The following is a 19,175-nucleotide window of genomic DNA, read 5'->3' on the forward strand; positions in this document are numbered from 1 at the left end:
AAGGCTATTGCACACACATGCACTTCCACTCGAACGCAGTGGTTTATATTGTAATTATGTTGAATAGAGGTGGACATCCCGGGTTCCAGAATGTAAGTCCTGCCATATGGGGCGTGCCATGACAAAATAAGTCCAGTTCGGTGCGACCTTAGGGTTTAAAACAAGGGGCCATTTGTTCAATTCCGATATATTGGCCAAAATGTGAAAGATATCCTCACCTCAGCAAAAAAAAAAAGTTTTGAGAAAATCAGCTTTAAAGTTTGTGAAGTGTAAATGAGCATATTATGTAGGCTATTTCCTCTCAACCAGTCACATCACAAGATGATGCACAAGATGATGATGATGAAGATGATGATGATCTCCCATATGCATATGCACACACTGACGGTGATGTGTCTGTTGTCTCCTCAGTCCAGATGATTTGCTCAACGCCCTGAATGAAGGAATCAGCCGTGCTGACGTTATCATCACCTCAGGTGGCGTGTCCATGGGCGAAAAGGTGAGCTTGACTCTGTGCTTTTAAGTGTGTTGCACAAAAGGAAATAAAGAATTAATTGACGATGTTTTACGCAACCAGCCCCTGATTAGTTGTCTGTCGACTCTGTCGGCTGTCTTTCTGTCTCAGGACTACCTGAAACAGGTGCTGGACATCGACTTACATGCCCAGATTCATTTTGGACGAGTATTCATGAAACCTGGGTGAGTCTTGACAGTGGATTCCAGGATAGGGCAGTGTTTTATCCACTTCTCACAGTTCCGATTGCATCTCCTCACTGATTCTTTTTGTCACTATCCATTTCTTAGTCTTCCTACTACGTTTGCCACTCTTGACATCAATGGGCACCGAAAGCTGATATTTGCCCTGCCAGGTAAGTGTGTGTGTGTCTGTGAGAGGGGCTGTAATTTGGCCTTACGTAAGGCACTTGCATGAGATGTTGATGGTTAATGACTGGCACTTGCAGGAGTTGTGGATGGTTAGTGACTATACAGAATTATTACTGTGCTACTCACAAATACTAATCAGACTTGCATGCAGAGTTGACTGAAACTATTTAGATATTGTTTCCTACATATAGGGCTGGGTATTGATTGTGTGTTGTGTTACATCCATATGGGTGACGTTTATACCATTTTCAAATTAATGCTACATTTTACTAATTACTTTTTGAATTGAAAATTTAATGTCATTAATGGGAAGACCTCCCGAGTGAAAAATAGTTTTAAATTAATATTACTTGTCAAATGTAATCTCCATTGCATTTTTTTTAACTGTCAAATTACCAGCTGGAATCTGACTACTGAAAAATGAAAGTAGTTTTGCATTTTGAAGACCTAGAGATCTCACAAACACAGCTCTTAAATTCTAGCTGGCACAGTCTACTTTGGTTAGTCAGTTTGTGGTGTTGCTGATCCTTAAAACCATTTCCTTTAAGTATTCACTGCAGCTTCATTATTGGCTTCAGATATATCAAAATACTGTACTTTGAAAAGCTACACTTTTGTCATTTTTCATTTTGACTTGATGATAAAATTAACTTTGTTTTTATTAATGGTATGATGACAAATCACTGCACAGAACAGCACCACTGTAAGGTTTTGAATTGCCATACCCAGCCCTACGATCTGCATGAGCATCCTCTCTTCCCTCCCGTCTCTGACCACCTAACCAACCACTGGTCAATACACCATGCTATTAACTGCCCACTTTATCCACATGTACCCATTCCTGACCCCCTGCACCAAATACTAACATCTAAATAGCCTATTGCCTCTTGACTTTAACATACCCTCCTCGTTCTTGCCACCTCCCATCCCACCCCAAAACACACAGTGTGCCACTCTCCCCTAACCCTGGACTTTTGAGTGCGAGTTCAGGAGTCAGTGGGTCTTCTTTCGGCTGTATGAGGATCTGGTGTGCCATTGCCACTGTCCCACTGACACACAGGTGCCCCCCCCCCCCCCCACCCTGGTACCTCTAGACGTTGTTTCCAGTGACCTTCCCTCTGCCGTGATCTCACTGCCACAGTGTCTGCAGGAACTGGCCCCCATTGATCTGTCCTTTTTTTTGTGAATCTGGCTAGCGTGAAACGTTGCCCCTCCTGGGCCCACCCCCCTGTTCCTAGTATGCCCCCCCTTCCCACTATCAGCTCGCCTGTTCGTCTGTCCGTCCTGTATATGGAGCTCGGCTCGGCTGTGTTGACAGCCTTTCTTTCTTTCTTTCCTTCTTTCTTTCTATTTATTTTTCCTTTCCTCCTTGCTTGCTTGTTTGCCTTCTGCTTTCTCTTTTGGTCTATATGTGGTTTCTCTATCTATCTATCTATCAATCTATCTATCTTTCCATCTGTCCATCTCTTTTCTCTGTTCCTTTGCTGGTTTCTTGTCTTTCTCTCTCTTTCTCTCTCTCTCTCTCTCTTTGTCTCTCTCTCTCTTTTTCTGTCCTCCTTCTCTGTTCTCTCTGTCTGTCATGGCTCCCCTCCCCTAAGGTAATTTCAGCTACAGGGAAACAGGGGTGACTCTGCTGGAGGGGGCGCCCCTGAGTGACAGCGAGGCGAGCAAGACGCCCGTGCCACCTCCCGCTCGCGGAAGTAGGTGCTCTTCACTCAGGAGGACCACATGAAAAATATGAACAGACAAACCAAGAACTCCACATTATAAAAACAACCAGTCACCACAGCTCAGAAAACGGAATGCTTTTTGTTTTTAAATAGAAGAACTGATAAATAATGCAGGCTCGAAAATGTGAGAATTTTGGGCCCTCTTGGAATTTGTGGATTCAGATTGAGCTTGATTTGGTTTGACCCTAAAGAATTGAAGGCTAGATATAAAAGGATGACTTTAAATAGAAGGCTCACTTGTCAAATGACACTTTTCTGTTCTGTTTTCTGAGAGATATTGATATTATCGTTTCTGTTTTGAGTACATTTAGTGTTTTGTTTGAGTATGTTCCTCCATGGTGCTGTTCATTGGTTGGTTGGCTGGCTGTGGTTGATGCACACTGTGATCTCTCTACTGCTCTCCTTGCCCTGCTCCTGAAGTCCCTTTGCATACTGAAAGTACCAGCAAATTCTCCCTGCCCTGCTTGCTGCAAGGGTCTTGAAGCTGCCCTTCCAGAGCCCTTGATAAAACACACACATATCCTCTTCTTGCCTCTTCTAATCCTTTAACTACATTACACTACACAACACCCTCTCTCACACCACACTCTCTTGCACACCCCAAGGTAGCAGCAGATGTTTAGCTGACTTCTTGACTTAGGCACACAGGGGTGTCATTTCAGAGTTTGGTGTATTCTGTATGTGTGTGAAATGAACTGACCAGGATTGTCAGGACCCTCAATTGCAGACTTTAACCAAGGGCCCTGTCCGTACTTACCTATGTGGCTTTCACTGGAAATCCTCCTCTGCTCCTCCAACTGTCCTAACAGCATGGTGAAGCACATTACCCCCCACCCCCCACCCCCACCCCATTTTCACAAAAGCCCTGGTCCTTGTTCCAAAGTGACCCCTTTCCCGCACGGGAAACCCCACTGACCCAGATTCTACTTGTCTTGTATTGTTTATCTAGAGATGGTGGTTGTCCGTTGCACTGATACTTAGGACTTCTTTTTCTTTCTCTTTTATGCTCTCCTTTCTCTCTGGTCTTTCTTTGTGTCTACAGGCAATCCAGTGTCAGCAGTTGTTACCTGTAATCTCTTTGTCATCCCTGCTCTAAGGAAGATGCAAGGAATCCTGGACCCCCGACCAACCATTATCAAAGCTCGGGTAACCAACCACCCAAACAGCCTTTAAAGCCTTTAACCAAAATCTATCCACAATTAATGAAATACGTCCACTTTAACCTTAATCCTACATTTTGCTAGTGATTTGTCTCATGATTATGATGTCATCAGTATGCATGCCTCTTTTCATTGTTTCAGTTATCGTGTGATGTTAAGTTAGACCCACGGCCCGAGTACCACCGCTGCATACTTACATGGCACCATCAGGAGCCGCTACCATGGGCACAGAGCACAGGTATTGGCACCATTCTTTGAAAGAGAGCTCTACTTAAGTCCTTACTAATCAGTATAATCGTATCATTTATTTAACCTTGTGTTAGTTGATTTGAGGTTGCGTTAATAGGTTGTGGTTGGGCAAGCTGATGTGTATGACAATAATGACTTGAAGAGGACACACCAAATAATGTCCACTAACTTGTTAAATCTTGTTAAATTATTTGGGACATATGTTTGCCCCTGAATAGCCTTTTCACATCAATGTTGTTCTGAAGCAGTGTCACATTAGTCAAAGACAAACTAAGTGGTTCCCATCAAGTTGCATTCAATCATGAAACTCAAAAACAAAAGTGTGTACTTCTCTCTATCTCTTTATTTCTCATTTCTCTAACTTATCTCACATATTTCACTTTCCCTTTCTTTCTTTCTCTCTCTCTTTCTCTCTGTCATTCTCTCCATCTCTCTGCAGGGAATCAAATGAGCAGCCGGTTAATGAGTATGCGTAGTGCCAATGGTCTGCTAATGTTGCCGCCTAAAACCGAGCAATACGTGGAGCTGCACAAAGGAGAGGTGGTGGACGTCATGGTGATTGGACGGCTATGATGTTGTCCCCAGGGTGCGGACAGCGAGACAGAGGGACGACGAGAGCAAGTGGAAGTGGTGCATGTCCACATATCATTACTATTCTGTAATATGCAATGGCACAGCAAGTTTGTACTGATTTGACCAACTACTTTGTTGATTGAGGGTAATCGACAACTCACTGAAGCAAACAAATGGTTTATGGAAATGTTAATTAGAAAAGAAAATCCTTATTATTTCAAAGAAAGAAATGAAAATATTATACCTTTTAAAATAAGACTATATATATATATATATATATATATATAATATATAAGATTTATTCTGTAATATATTATTATGATTATTATTATGAATATCATCATCATCATCATTCTATTAAGCAACTCTGTTCTCTTTCATCGCAATTGCTTTGTGTGTTCAACGCTAGCCCTTATAGATAGCAGTAGCATTTTAGTAGAAAGCTGTAGACTCCTGACGAGTTCATTGAAACGCTTATTTCCAGACCTTGGAGGAAGGACAAAAGTGGGGGTCATTTTTGAAATGGGGGGGTGGGAGGGGGAGGAACCAAGGAAGGTGGCGGAGAGCGGTCTGCCACTGGATGTAGCCACAGCCGTGTGCCACAGCTATGTAGGACCTCATGAGGGTCGTCTAAAGGCGTCCATCCCAACAGCTTTGCTTGTCCTTTATCTTGTGAGTCGTGTTCATGTGCACAGTGCCAACAGTCAGGGAGGGGTCTGGGTCTGGGTCAGGGGAATTTGGGGTGGGGTGGGGGGGCACAGACAGTTGGGTGGGAATGGGTGGGGTTGTCTGGGTCAGGAAATGGTCACCGGGAGTTTATGGAAGAGCTCTGCACAGGTCACGATGTGCTCGGAGACTGATGCATGTGGAGGACTATCACCCACACCGCAGGTTGCCTATCCCACCTGGGAATCCTCACTGTGGACGCCGTGACCTTATCACCTCACTGAAGTCCCAAGCCTCACCCTCCTCACCAGTCCCCTATCTCCTCCTTCCCCTCTTCCCAGGCCCCTCCCCGACTCAGTCAGCCGACACCCTGGGGGTCAACGGAGATCTTTTGTTTGGTTCAACGTTAAAAAAGAAGGAAAAAAAAAACACTGAAGGAAACAGCTTATTTAAGCGCTGAAAGCCTTTTTTAAAAACTTATTCAAATATATATATATATATATATATATATATATATATATATATATATATATATATATATATATATATATATATATATATATAATTATATATATATATATATATATATAAGAAAAAAGAAAACTGTACAGTAAAAATTATGGGTGATATTGTACAGATATATGACCAGCACTCCTATGAATATACTTGAGGATGAGGATGAACTCCTTAAAGAAAAACAAACAAACAAAAAAAAACTCTGTACTATAATGACATTTTCTGTAATGATATTAAAACTGATGAGAGAAAATTAAAACCTTGATCATTACATAAACATACTCGTCTCTGCTTCTTGTGTTATGTTTTGCCTATTTTATTTCGAAAGAACTTTCCAAGAGGAATGGTGATTTTTGTCTAATTTGATGCTTACATGGTCAACATTTGCACATCTTCTGAATTAAAGTTTTTTTTTTATTATTATAATTATTATTTGCATGCATTATGCACCTGCTTCATTCTCCAGGCTACCAGCAAGGTGAGATTGTGTACTTTAATTTAATGGAATTAAATGGCTAATGGAAAGATGATGGTAGAAATGTCCATCATACTGTAATTGAAAATATATTAAGATGTTTGCTGCCTTTAGCCATATCGAACCAACCAAGTGTATTATTATCGAACATGGAAGCTGACTGGGTGGATGTGTTGTGCTCTTCTCGCAACTGTCAATCATAGACAGTAAAATCAAGGTTCTCATTCCGGGCCACATGATGGCGATGTTGAAGCTCAATCGTGTGGCTCTCTGACTAAGCAACAACCGAAGAAAACTTGCCCCCTTTGTGATTGGATCGCTGGCCTTTTCACTACGAAAACAACTACAAGGTAATGAAAGTGGATGTGTGTGGATTGTCTGGTGTAATGTGTTTTATACACATTCCCGACTTTTCTTATCTCTGTTAAATTGTTTATAGATTATCTTGCGCGTTCCTGATTTGTAGTGCTTCTTTGGAATTATCGATTCATATTCATACCTCCACGTTTGGGTATCACTCCTTCAAGACTAGCAAGCTAGCGTTAACCAGATACCCGCTAAAAACAACCTCGGTATACGTGGCTGCTGTTCAGTATTGCTTATCACGTTTATCTGTTTTTAGCAACAATGCCAGTGCACTCGAGAGAAAAGAAAGAGAACAACCATGAGGAGATGGAGGTGGACTATCCGGAGCAGGAGGGCAGCAGTTCAGACGAAGAGGACTCGGAGACCTCATCAGTGTCAGAGGATGGAGACAGCTCGGGTAACTTTACGTTCACGTTATCGTTAGGCATCGTAAACAGACAAGGTAATGTAGCCTAATGCTACTGTATGTTTGAATCTTCCTATCGCAGAGATGGACGATGAAGATTGCGAGCGCAGAAGAGTGGAATGCCTGGATGAGATGACCAATCTCGAGAAGCAGTTCAGCGACCTGAAAGACCAGTAAGACATCACTTATCACGACACTCGTGACAGAATTTGGAGATGTGCATTGAATTTACCAAACGTGACGTTGACAGCGGTGGTCAACAACCCGCATGCCAACGTGCATTAATAAGTCGATGTGTCATCCTTTCCGCCGAAAATAACACATCTAAAAAGAATAGGAATAAAGCAGTTGTTCAGAATGTCAGTTGCTCTCAGTTACATGATTGTGTTTTTAAATGCTGAGTGAACGTGTTTCTCTCTTTAGATTGTACAAGGAAAGGTTGAGTCAAGTGGATGCCAAATTACAGGAGGTGTTGTCGGGCAAAGCTCCAGAATACCTTGAGCCACTTGCTGCTTTGCAAGAGAACATGCAGATCAGAATGAAAGTTGCTGGTAAGGTTTGCATGCATGTAGGAGGTGATGTACCAATGTCTGTTACTTGCTGCATTTGATATTTGTTATTTTGTTAATGACAGGGATCTATAAGGAGCTGTGTTTGGACTCTGTAAAGAATAAGTATGAGTGTGAAACACAAGCTGCCTACCAGCACTGGGAGGTGAGAGAATATGTTCATACTACAGAACTGTAGATTCTCACTGGTGGCCACCCTTTCAGGTCATTTCTAATTGTGGAACTACATTTGCACGGCCCTCACTTTTTAGAGCTTTTAGTTGTAGTAGGGAATTATTGTTGGAGACAAGAGACATTAAGATAAACACAAAATAGACCTAACAACATAACGCAGAATTAGTTCATGAATGACCGCACCTTCCATTCTTTCTCCCTCAGAGCGAGAAGCTCCTCCTGCTGGACACGGTTCAGAGTGAGCTAGAGGAGAAGATTCGGCGGCTCGAGGAAGACCGACACAGCATCGACATCACCTCAGGTACTGTAGTCAAGCTTACACTTGTATGGGATGGACACTGAAGGAAGACCTCCTGCAGGAAAGGTTTAGCACTCATTTTGAGTTTACATTGATTCTGAAATAAACACATGCAGAACTTGTTCTGTAAAAACACGCAGAATGTGAGTTTATGAAAAGATTGTATAAAACCACAGCAGAGACCATATTATTGATCTGTCATGGTGTTAAGTAAACATTTGCAATCTCAATGTAATATATTTTGCATCATATCACTCTATTGACCAGTGTATTTCAATGTTCTTCTAACAGAACTGTGGAATGATGAGCTTCAGTCCAGAAGGAGTAAGAGGAGAGACCCCTTCAGTCCCGACAAGAAGAGGAAGCCTGTGGTCGTCTCCGATATCCTCTCTCAGAAACTCACTGGGTGCTTAGCGCTAAATGCTGGTCAAATTGCAAATTCAGTCTTTTTCTATTCTTCATTTGAGTTTCATTTAACTGAGATATAAGTGTGCTAGTTACTCTGTGATTGGATGTTTCAACTACTGCCACTTTATTCCATGTGTTGCTTTTCTTTAACATTGTTACGACCATATATTGTGTACATGCTGCAAGATTTAGACATTTTGGAGGATTGGACAGCAATCAGAAAGGTAATCTATTCACAAACACGTACTGTAGTGTACTTTCCCAGCTAAGCAATATATATTTGTGATGTGATCAGCACATTTCAGACACATACATTGTGTGCATCATTGGCATCAGTAATTGATTTTCGTTTTTGCACTATGATACTTTGCAGGCTATGGCTACACTTGGCCCTCACAGAGTCAAGGCTGATGGTAGGTCCTCTCCTTATGCTTACTTATTGCATTAGGGGTATAAGTGTCCCTATAACATTGCATAAATCACATACTGAATATGGCACAAACCCATTGTAAGCCTTGTATGATGCTATGTCATATGTATAACATTATTATTGTGTTTCACATGACCTTTATAGTGCCCTTGGTCAAGCCTGAGAAGCTTCATCAGCAACCGCACCACACGGCCAGGTCGGAGGATGGACGTTTGTATTACGACGGGGAGTGGTATTGTCGAGGCCAGAGCATATGCATTGATAAGAAGGACGAGTATCCTACAAGGTGAGCTGCTGCGCATTCCCTTTATCCCCCAACCCTTTAGCATGTTGGGTCTGAATGTGAAATGCTGTCCTGACTGTAAATGTTTATGTGTATTTGAATATCACCAACACTGCTAGTCAGTCAGAATATTTTGTTTTTTGGGCCCTTGAAAAATAAACCATGGAAAATGTAATGGGGCATATTTGAAAAAGCAGTATAAAGTTAAGTAATGTGATTTAAGTTAAGTAGAGTAATGTGAACCACTTATAAGTTAGTCATGATCAAGACAAAGTCATGAGTTAAAGGAACCATATGTAAGAAATGTATTTCAATGAATCATAAAATGGCTCTGGTATGTCACTAGACATTAGGAAATCATGTTAATTTCAAATACTTATATCACTGACAACAGCAGTCCAGCCAGGATATTGTTAAGTTGCAGCCCTCAACTGATGTTGATGTTGTGTTTTGTCATGTCGTGTTGTGTTTTGGCCTGATGCGCCACCCTCCTCCTATGTACTAATCACGAAGTCAGTAGTGTTTCGGCATCCGGGTTGGCAACCTCGAGTCAGGGGGGAGGGGGAGGGGATACACCGCTCTACAGTAATTTGTTTGTAAACCAGTTTTGGCCACAATCTTACATATGGTTAACCTGACCCTAGCCAGATGAATTTCGCTCCGCCTAGCTCCACTCATCCATCTGGAACCGATCCATTGAAGTGTTGCTTCAGAAGGCTGGGCCTAATCAAAAAATGCTTGCATATGATTGAATAAGCCACTTGTCCGTCATCTATTGACGTGCTACTTCAACCACTCACATCGAAGCCAACCCGTGACGCTAATAACAGTGTCACAGTCGCTTCTACGCTATGTCACATCTATGAAACTCCCGCCCTGCGTCCTGATTGGCTGAACCATAAAGTCGGTTGCAGAAATCACTCTCAATGGAAGAGGTCCCAGATGGATGTGAGTGAAGCTAGGCAGAGCTAAGCGGAACAAAATTCATCTGGCTAGGGTCAGGTTAACATATGGTTCCTTTAAGGATTGACTTCAATCAGACTGAATTCCTTCATCTGAACTTTCTCCACCCTAGTGCCATAATCACCACCATTAACCATGACGAGGTGTGGTTCAAGCGCCTGGATGGCAGTAAGTCCAAGCTGTACATTTCCCAGTTGCAGAAAGGCAGATATACCATCAAACACTCATAGATATCCAAGGAGTCTTCTATCCAGCAATCTCTCTACTTCACTGCCATCTCTGACGCCAGCCTGGGAGAACTCTGCACGACTTCAACAGAGGACTGCCAAACAGTGTTTTCATTCCGGCCCTTTCTATGTCCAGCCTATCATGTATTAAGACTTTAGTGGGTTTACTGTGAGAACTTTTATGTATATTTTTTTATTCAAGAGCTAAATGAGATGGGTTGGTGACACTGCCAAAAAAAATCATTTTTTTTTACTTCACAGTATAAGGAACAAAAGGAGTATGAGTGTGAGGAACGGTTGAAATGTTTGCATGCTCCGTAGTACTGTAAGGTATTTTCTGCCTTCTACAAGCAACTGTTTACTCTGACAATTTACCACAGTTTACAGAAAAACTGTACTACCAACCATGATGTATTAATATGTCTGACTTATTTTTAAGCTCTTGTGTTTCTGTATGTTTCATGAAGTCTCATGGTACCGTAGTGTGGATGGATATTTGTATATGTTTATTTGTGTGGTCATATATGAACTGAACTTCTTTCCCATCTCCCCACACCTTCACTTTCACCTCACTTCCGTATTTTAAATTTTGTATTCTCCATACAGCCTGTCTGGCATATATAATGTGTGGATTCACACAAATCTTTGAATACAAATGAAATGTTTTTGTTTCATTCATACTGTACAGAAGTGATGCCTTAAACCGATGCATTTTTAAATATGTAGTCAATTAGTGTGTCAAATAATATTAGTTTGGTCGTAAGGAAGTGATTGCCAAGGAGAAATGTCTCCCTCCCCTGTTCATTTTTTGAGCTCACAAGTGTACGTACATTTTGTTATATTGTGCCAGCTCGACTTTATTTTCCTGCCAGATTTACCTCTGTATCTTGTATCTTGGTTAGTTAACTGTGTAGCAGTTTTTTTTATTATTATTATTATTCTGGTTATCAGTATGTCAGACCAGAAGTTTCCTATACCTGTATATTCTCGGTAAACATATTTCTGCTTGTAAAAGTGAAAAAGGAAATAAAGTCTGATTAGAGAAAAACAGAAGTCGTGGGAATGTTTCATGTTTGTCTAATGGACAATTTGACGTCGCAAGCACTTGGACGAATGATACAAATTGCTAATAGGGTACTGGCTCTGCATGAATGAAATTGCATCTTACTGCATTGTAATTCAATGGAAGGTTTCTGTAGATGTCGCTGTTTTCGTCTTGTTTAGAACTCAAGCTGCCGCAGCTCTTGCCTAGCTCTGTGTTGTGGTCTTGATTTGGAGAGGAGAAAGATGACAGCCAGAAAGTCTGGGTCACGACTAGAGACAGAAATAGAGAGATGCCGTTCAGAAGGACAATGGGACAAGATACCAGAACTTGTGCGACAGCTGTCTGCTAAACTAATATCAAACGGTTGGTTTCAAAGATTTACGAATGAATTTACATCTCTAGCTAACAAGATAGACAGCTAGCTTGCTAGCTTACCTGCCCTGCCTCGCCAACAACATTAGCTTGCTAGCTAGTAAGCTATCGCTAGTTATTCTAGCTGTCTTTTTGGGAAGCAGTAAGTAAGGTTAAGCAGGAATAAGGAGAAATATTTCTAGATTTAGCTGTCAGTATACTTTCATGTTCCCATTTCAGGATTCATGTTTGAAGGTTTACTGTATTGGAAATGAGTAACGTTAGTGCAATACCATCGGCATAGGACGGCTGGTGAGTCGTTAGCAAGTAACGTTAACGCTACGTTTCCTGTTTTAGGGAATTTTGACATTTAGCTTAGATGACGGGGTTTGCCATATCCAAAGTTGTGCTGTGCAGCCAGTAACCCATGGTAGTAGTGACTGTATTCATTCAGGTCTTTGGTATAGTTTAGGTGTTTTGTTTTTCTATAACTAAAAACATCAGTCTTGGTGGCCAGAAGTCAGAGGTTGAGATCCGATACAAGATGCTTAAGTGAAGAGATAATGTTAGTTGAATGTCCTGTTTAACACCGACTAAATGTTCTGAATACAAAGTATTTAAGTGTACGGAACTATATTAGCTTAACTTTCTTGAGTGCAGGGTGTAGATAACTTACATAGAAATATAACAATTTTATATGGTATATGGTCAGGATGCTTACATTCAAGCAGAATGTAAACATTAACTCCGGTGGACCTACTGTAGCTAAATGTATAGTAGGGTGTCGTCCTCGTGACGTACTTCTTGAGTACCTCCACACGTAAACAGGTCTTAATGTAGATTAAGAGACTCGTGGACGCACACAAAGCTTAACATTGAGAAAGTTGTGGCATGGCTAATCGGAAATGGAATGCACCCATCATAACTGATGTGCGGCCAGCCCATGACTCACGTGACCTACTGTTGGGCTAGGGCCATATTGATCTCATTGTAGGCTACAGTGATGCACCTACTCTTCCTGGTCCAGTTTGAGTGTTTCGTCCTCATTGCCTGTGTTGTGTGTGTACTGTGTGGATGGGGAGTCGGGAGGCATGGATTGGGTAGGGATCTGTGGGCTAGGGTGGTTGGATATGATATGGGCTGCAGACTGTCAAAGAACACAGTGATGGGAAACGTATAATTTTGCAGACTATTTTATTCAAAGCTGCTTACAGTAGCCACTTGGCAACCCAATCTCACAGACATTGAATAAGCCTTGTAACTATTGATAGGCCTACAATGTTCCAGAGTTTTGTGCCAGGATTAGCATTACTTAAGCATTCTGGCCAAACAGTGTTTTGAAATGGAAGCCAGTTGCTTAGAAGTTGATTAGACGTCACTGAATGAAACCCATTTGGTCTGAAACAGCTCCTTGCAAAACACAGGAGTTCAGATTTTCAGAGGTGTTTGTTAGACTGCTTAATGTGCCTACAGTAAATGCCAGCCAGACTGTTTCTCTGAGCTGTAGTATTTTGCCCAGCCTTGTAACCTGAATTCAACTCTTTGTCCATTCCAAGAAAACTACAACCTCTCAAATTGTTTTCTCTTCTTCCCCCACCAACTGATTTCACTTAGCTCAGCATACCCTCGGAGGGAAGTAGCAGGCTGGTGTGAAATCTTCAATGAGACTGTGTACAGAATTGCTTTTAGTAAACCTGTGATCCCCTTAGGAGCACCTGAGTGTTTTCCAACCTTGTGGTAGGAGAGGTGATGGTAATCTTAAGTACCCTGGCTAATGTCCCAAACCAGTCCTGCCATACTGTACCGACTGACTATTGCGCTTCTGTAGTTCCAGTATGTGCCAGTGACTTGCCATTAGGCTAGTTACGAAAGCTGATTTTTTAGCTGGTCAGTGAATTAGCAGTGATTAAAGTTACTTCCATGCCAGCAACAGACTGAACATTGGTCATTTTGAACTTATTATATATTAGTGCCGGCAAGGATAAGCAGTAGCTAGGCTTGAAATTCAGATCTTATTTTCAAATTTGGTATTGTGCATTGCATACATTTTTGATATTTTAATTTCTTTACCTGTTTGATGTGGCTGTAAGTATAAGTATAAGTATATATACTCTTTTGATCCCGTGAGGGAAATTTGGTCTCTGCATTTATCCTAGTCCGTGAATTAGTGAAACACACTCAGCACACAGTGAACACACAGTGAGGTGAAGCACGCACCATGATTGTAATCATTGTATCATTGTAATTAGTTAAGTTTACATGCTTATTATTGCACATCCTCTAACTCTGTGTGTGTGTATGTGGACTGTGTGCAGATGACCTAGGGGAGCTCTTGCTTGGGGAGTCCAAGCTCCAGCAGTTCCTCAAGGACAACCCCATCAAGCAGGACGCCAGTCCCCGTGGCAACCGACCCCGTCTGGTGGAGGTCCGCAAGCACCTGACGGCTGCGCTGGACCGGGGAAACCTCAAGGTTAGGAGCGGCTGGCACGGGGCAGGATTACTGGATTAATACCAGATTTATACTAACCCTGTGTCAGCTGGGTTTAGTCCGTGTCCGTGTGTGTGTGTGTGTGTGTGTGTGTGTGTGTGTGTGTGTGTTCACCTTTTTCACCTCATCAGGTTTGAGGAATAAACCTTGGGTAGAACACTAGAGAATGCTTACTGGAATTTACAGCAGTGCTTTATTCCATATGAGACATAGGCCGTTTAAACCTCATAACCTTAGAAGGAACCACAGAATGCATTCATGAAATTCACAACAAGACCAAGACATTTAAATGAGGCGTAACATGCGTGCTCATTAGGGCTTTGACTCCGAACTTCTTTATTCGAATATAATTCGATTATTTTAAAAATTAAAGATATTCGAACGAATTTTAGGGATCTCTTAATATTCGAACCTGTAGCCTATGGAAATATTTTTTTGTAAATGTATTTGGTTGTAGCCTAAACGTTGTTTTCAATTCAGATTCCGAGGTGTTTTTCACGCCTTCTGAAGTGAAATCGCGAGCTCATTAGCAAGGCTATTATTGGCCATCTGGGCTCCTGTAGGTTAGCATCCTGGCTGGTTCGCGCTTAGTGAGCTCAGCTCCCACATAGACATTTTTATTTTAAACTTATAACTTCCTCTGATTTTAATCACCTTAGTTATCAATCAAAGCAAACAGGGAAAAGAAATGGCAACACAATCATTAAAAACACTCAAAGAAATAAATGTGCAGATAAGTCTGAATGAAAAGCAGCACTGGTTGAAGCCTGGAAATATTGTAAACAAAGTAACGTTAACTTAATTTGCTAGTTTATCATAGTATATGGTTAGACTGTTCAGTTTCCCCACGTGTGTTTAAGTTTCAATTGAATATTTTTTCTCCTTGGGACAGGCCCGTTTGAGTCTTGGAATATACTTTTCCATTTGCATTGGGATTGAGATGATTAGAATTTAGCAGTCAATTTGAATGCAGTAGTTTTGAACAAATTCGTGAAGCGTGCTAATGATGCTAACCGGATTTAATAGCAATTTAGCCAGTCGTCTTGCACGATTAATGTTTGGATTACATATGCATGCTGAGGAGGGATGCGCCTGTTGAGAGGGAGAGAGAGAGTGCACGGGGCAAGGAGAGTCTGTGTTGAGGTAACGTTAGGCCTACTTCTACCGCCTACTCTGGTAGAGTTTGACATACTACAATGCAAGATATATTTAGCCTATTTTATTTATGGACAACATAAGACAGGAGGTGTGTGTTGCTTTTAATTATGAATGTTCTATCGAACGTATTTTTTATTGATATCGATTACATGTGCGATACATATCGCTATGTTATCGCCCAGCCCTATGCTCAATAATAACAATTTTGACACACGCATAAATACTCAGCCTTTCGTGCACGTAGTCTATTGACATTGACTGATACACTGCACTCTGGTGGACAGAACAAATAGAACTTAAGTTTGATACCAATATCGGTCTTACTGAAGACACAATGGTTAAAATAGGATTAATACATATTCGAATATATTCGAATTTTAATATTAATAAACAAACAAACTTCGAATATGATTTTTGGGCAAAAGTCAAAGCCCTACCTAGTGCTCATGCACAGAATGTGTAGCAGATAACATCATCTGGTCCTCTAGATTAAAGGGCTATGAGTGCAGATACACTGTGGTTGGTGGATGGACTGCTGGATTTGTTGGATTAGTTCATTTGGTGTCACTTGCCATCTATAGAAATTGTTGAAGGTTTTACTGACAAGATGAGGGGACAGGTCCCTCATATGTGGGGCTGATTTACTTGTTTAAATTTGGTCACTATTATATTATATTATATTATATTATATTATATTATATTATATTATATTATATTTAGGGCTGTCAATCGATTAAAAAAAAATCTAATTAATTATGTACTCTGTGATTAATTAATCTAAATGAATCACAAATATAATTTTTGCTGTGAAAGTATTTAAAATATTTAAAATAAATAATTGAATAATCAGCATTAGTGACATTAAAGTTCAAAAACTCTTTTATTATTATTTTAATAATGGCCATAATAATCTATGATATGACCTAATATGCTGAGGAAATAAATTCAAAAGTGCTTCGGGAAGAAGTTGTTTTTCACATACAAGGTATTTCAGGCCACAGATATAACCTTGGGGACACAATGAAAATAAATTAACACTCCCCTCAATGTCAACACTATTTCTTTGCATTGATGTGCGACTTTAGAGTTGATGAACTCCGGTGATATGCAAATTCCTTGCTGCAGACATTGCAGAGGACTTTATTTTAATCAACACTTTATTTTTATCAACACCATCAGGCTGTTTTTTAAAAGTAAATGTTCCAATCAATGATCTAGGCAGCACATTTTCTTCTCTCTCCTTCATTTACAGTCTAATGGTTACTGACTACAATGGCTCGGGGTCAAAGGTAATACGGAATCGATTAATCTGCGTTATTTTTTTTAATCAGTTATTTTTTTCTCAAATTAATTAATCTGAATTAATCAGTTATTTTGACAGCCCTAAATATTATATTAAATCGTATTATTATGTAATATACATTCAGTATGATAAATCATGTATAATATTGAATTGATATAATTATGCATCAAATGAAATGTATATAATATAATATTAAATGACACCACGAGATCTACTTTAACACTTAAAATAATATTTGGTAAAATAAAGTCAAAATAAGGGTAAAATGATGTTGCAAACTACAAAATAGTCATTCAGAGTAGTGGCCCACACTTCGATATCACAATTAAATAAACATTTTTCAAAGCATGTTTTCTTACCATGTTTTAAATTAATGTTGGCTTTGTCATAATAACAAATAATGCCAAGTAATTTGAGGTCATTCAGTGTAACAAAAACTGATTTGTGAGTCTGTGGATCATCAAAAGGATCCCTGAAGGCCTCTATACTGCTGTAGCAAGTTAATATTCAGTTGTTTTACCCTTTCATGGCAAGAGTAGGTATGTGTTGTGAATAATTGTGATTAACATTATTATTGACTAAGGTTTGATACGGGTGGCCAGTTAACAGCCCACACAATATATGCTGAAGTAGAAGTTTCATCATTCAGTGTAATGTTTTTGGCATTCAGTCTAATGTTTTTTCTTTTCATGCCTGAAAAATAAAATTGTTAAAAGTGGTTAAAAGTTTCATACACACTCATTCAATGTGCTTTACATAAACACAAGCAAACAGGAATAGCTAATAAAATCATAGAAGGGCAATGGTCAAAGCATAAAAATCATAGAAGGGCAATAGTCAAAGAATAGTTTAAAAATAAAAAATAATGGAAAAAAGTACATAAAAGCACACAACAGACGCTCATCAGAAGACCGTAGTGGCCGTTGGGAATATATATATTTTGATCATTGAATTAAGATAGCAGGGACCAGATCCAGTCAGTGTTCTATAGGCCAAAGTTAGAGATTTAAATTTAATTCTGGCCACTATAGGGAGCCAGTCGAGAGTAACTAGGAGAGGAGTTACATGTGTCCTCTTTGGCTGATTGAAGACCAGACGTTTGCCAGCTCCACTCAAATATAGCCTATGGCTGTGCCATCAGTTTATAAATGGTCAGTAGTGGGAACTACTGTTGCCTTCATGATTTCCTTTTAAAAGTTTCTTATTAAAAGGAGATATCAATTATCAACAATGACAAGCCAGCTAGAACCTGCCGCTCTCTCTCTCCCTCTCGTGCGTGCTAAAACGCATTCCCAATTAAATGAAATAGCATTACTTTTAAATCAGATCTGCTGCAAAGACTCATCATCTCTATGTAACATGCTGTTTTAAAGCTAACCACAACATCGTCTATAGCATGAAGCTATAGACGATGCAGAAGCAGTCTATGATAACCTAATTAAATGCTCGGCGGGCCATAGTTTGGTCACCCCTTGATATAGACTAATATTGAAAATCATTCAAATAAAAGGGGCAATTCCAATACACTGAATCCACTTTTGGCAAAATGCCATTCAACCTAATGCATCACGTCATTTGGAGTAACATATATTTGTGTAAAATTAAATAATAGGCTATATGTATACTGACCTTAACTTATCTAACTAAATTGTATTGTTTTTAAAGTGATTTTTATTTCTTTATAAACAACTTCTTGCTGATACATGGGTAAAAGCGTGTGATTAAGATAGTGATAGTGAGATTGAAAGATAGTAGCAAAGAATACATATTTACAATAGCAATTAATCAGTATTTGAGGACTGCAGTGGAATCCTATGTTATCTTTTAATATATCATCTAATTTGTGCTAGCCTTAATATGCCAATTCTTTCCCCTATATTAACTGTTTACACTGAATGACATTTTAGTTGGTGTCTTGTAATCTGTGGTAAAAACATATGATAACCATTATTTTAACCATTTATATTAGAATATATTGACATTAAAGATATTGATTTTTTTGATGGTTGAAAACTACTTTTTGTCTTTTATCCATATATTCATTCTATTTCTATTTCTATTCCTCCTTTCTATTTCTCTCTCCCTGTCCTTCTCTCGTTCTCCAGCATGACTACCTTCAGGAGGCCAGTCTTCTGATGGCTAAGCTGTGTTATGTGGAGGGGGACTACAGAGAGGCTCTTAACCAGTACGGCCGGGTCAACATGGATGACCTGCAGCTGATCGGGTCGCCAGTCTACCGCCTGTCCATGATCGCAGAGGCTTATGCCACTAAAGGTAAAGCGTCAGGTGGCAACATGCAAAGGCCATAGGACTTTTTACTCATGGTGAAGTTATTGAAGGAAAGGGAAATGATTTGTACAGAGAGGGTTTTGTTTTCTTCTGTGTTGAGGTTCAGCATGTCTACATGCTTTGGTTTTGTTTAGACCACACATGTGTAGGAAAGTGGTGTGCT

The 19,175-nt window shown here is 40.1% G+C and overlaps 3 protein-coding genes across 3 annotated transcripts in view; all 3 read left to right on the forward strand.

The window, feature by feature from the left end:
* The window catches only part of gphna (gephyrin a), an 84,919-nt gene extending 79,801 nt beyond the window's left edge, over positions 1–5,118 (forward strand). Inside the window, 6 exon segments of the mRNA XM_042073472.1 lie at positions 412–499; positions 626–699; positions 805–869; positions 3,658–3,761; positions 3,917–4,013; positions 4,464–5,118. Of these exon segments, the coding sequence (XP_041929406.1) occupies positions 412–499; positions 626–699; positions 805–869; positions 3,658–3,761; positions 3,917–4,013; positions 4,464–4,597 (562 nt within the window). The 3' untranslated portion in view covers positions 4,598–5,118.
* A 1,425-nt stretch (positions 5,119–6,543) lies between these two features.
* On the forward strand, positions 6,544–11,429 carry LOC121693798 (breast cancer metastasis-suppressor 1-like protein-A). The gene is made up of 11 exons (XM_042073482.1): positions 6,544–6,604; positions 6,877–7,017; positions 7,109–7,199; positions 7,450–7,577; positions 7,661–7,740; positions 7,974–8,070; positions 8,359–8,448; positions 8,635–8,699; positions 8,849–8,888; positions 9,050–9,191; positions 10,264–11,429. The coding sequence occupies exons 2-11, from the start codon at positions 6,882–6,884 to the stop codon at positions 10,379–10,381; spliced, it is 987 nt and encodes a 328-aa protein (XP_041929416.1). The 5' UTR covers positions 6,544–6,604; positions 6,877–6,881; the 3' UTR covers positions 10,382–11,429.
* Positions 11,430–11,612: 183 nt separating this feature from the next.
* Positions 11,613–19,175, forward strand: part of ttc7b (tetratricopeptide repeat domain 7B) — a 50,070-nt gene continuing 42,507 nt past the window's right edge. Inside the window, 3 exon segments of the mRNA XM_042073480.1 lie at positions 11,613–11,786; positions 14,090–14,244; positions 18,829–18,997. Of these exon segments, the coding sequence (XP_041929414.1) occupies positions 11,666–11,786; positions 14,090–14,244; positions 18,829–18,997 (445 nt within the window). The 5' untranslated portion in view covers positions 11,613–11,665.

Source organism: Alosa sapidissima, chromosome 19 (genome assembly GCF_018492685.1).
Source record: "Alosa sapidissima isolate fAloSap1 chromosome 19, fAloSap1.pri, whole genome shotgun sequence".
In the NCBI taxonomy this organism is placed as follows: domain Eukaryota; kingdom Metazoa; phylum Chordata; class Actinopteri; order Clupeiformes; family Clupeidae; genus Alosa; species Alosa sapidissima.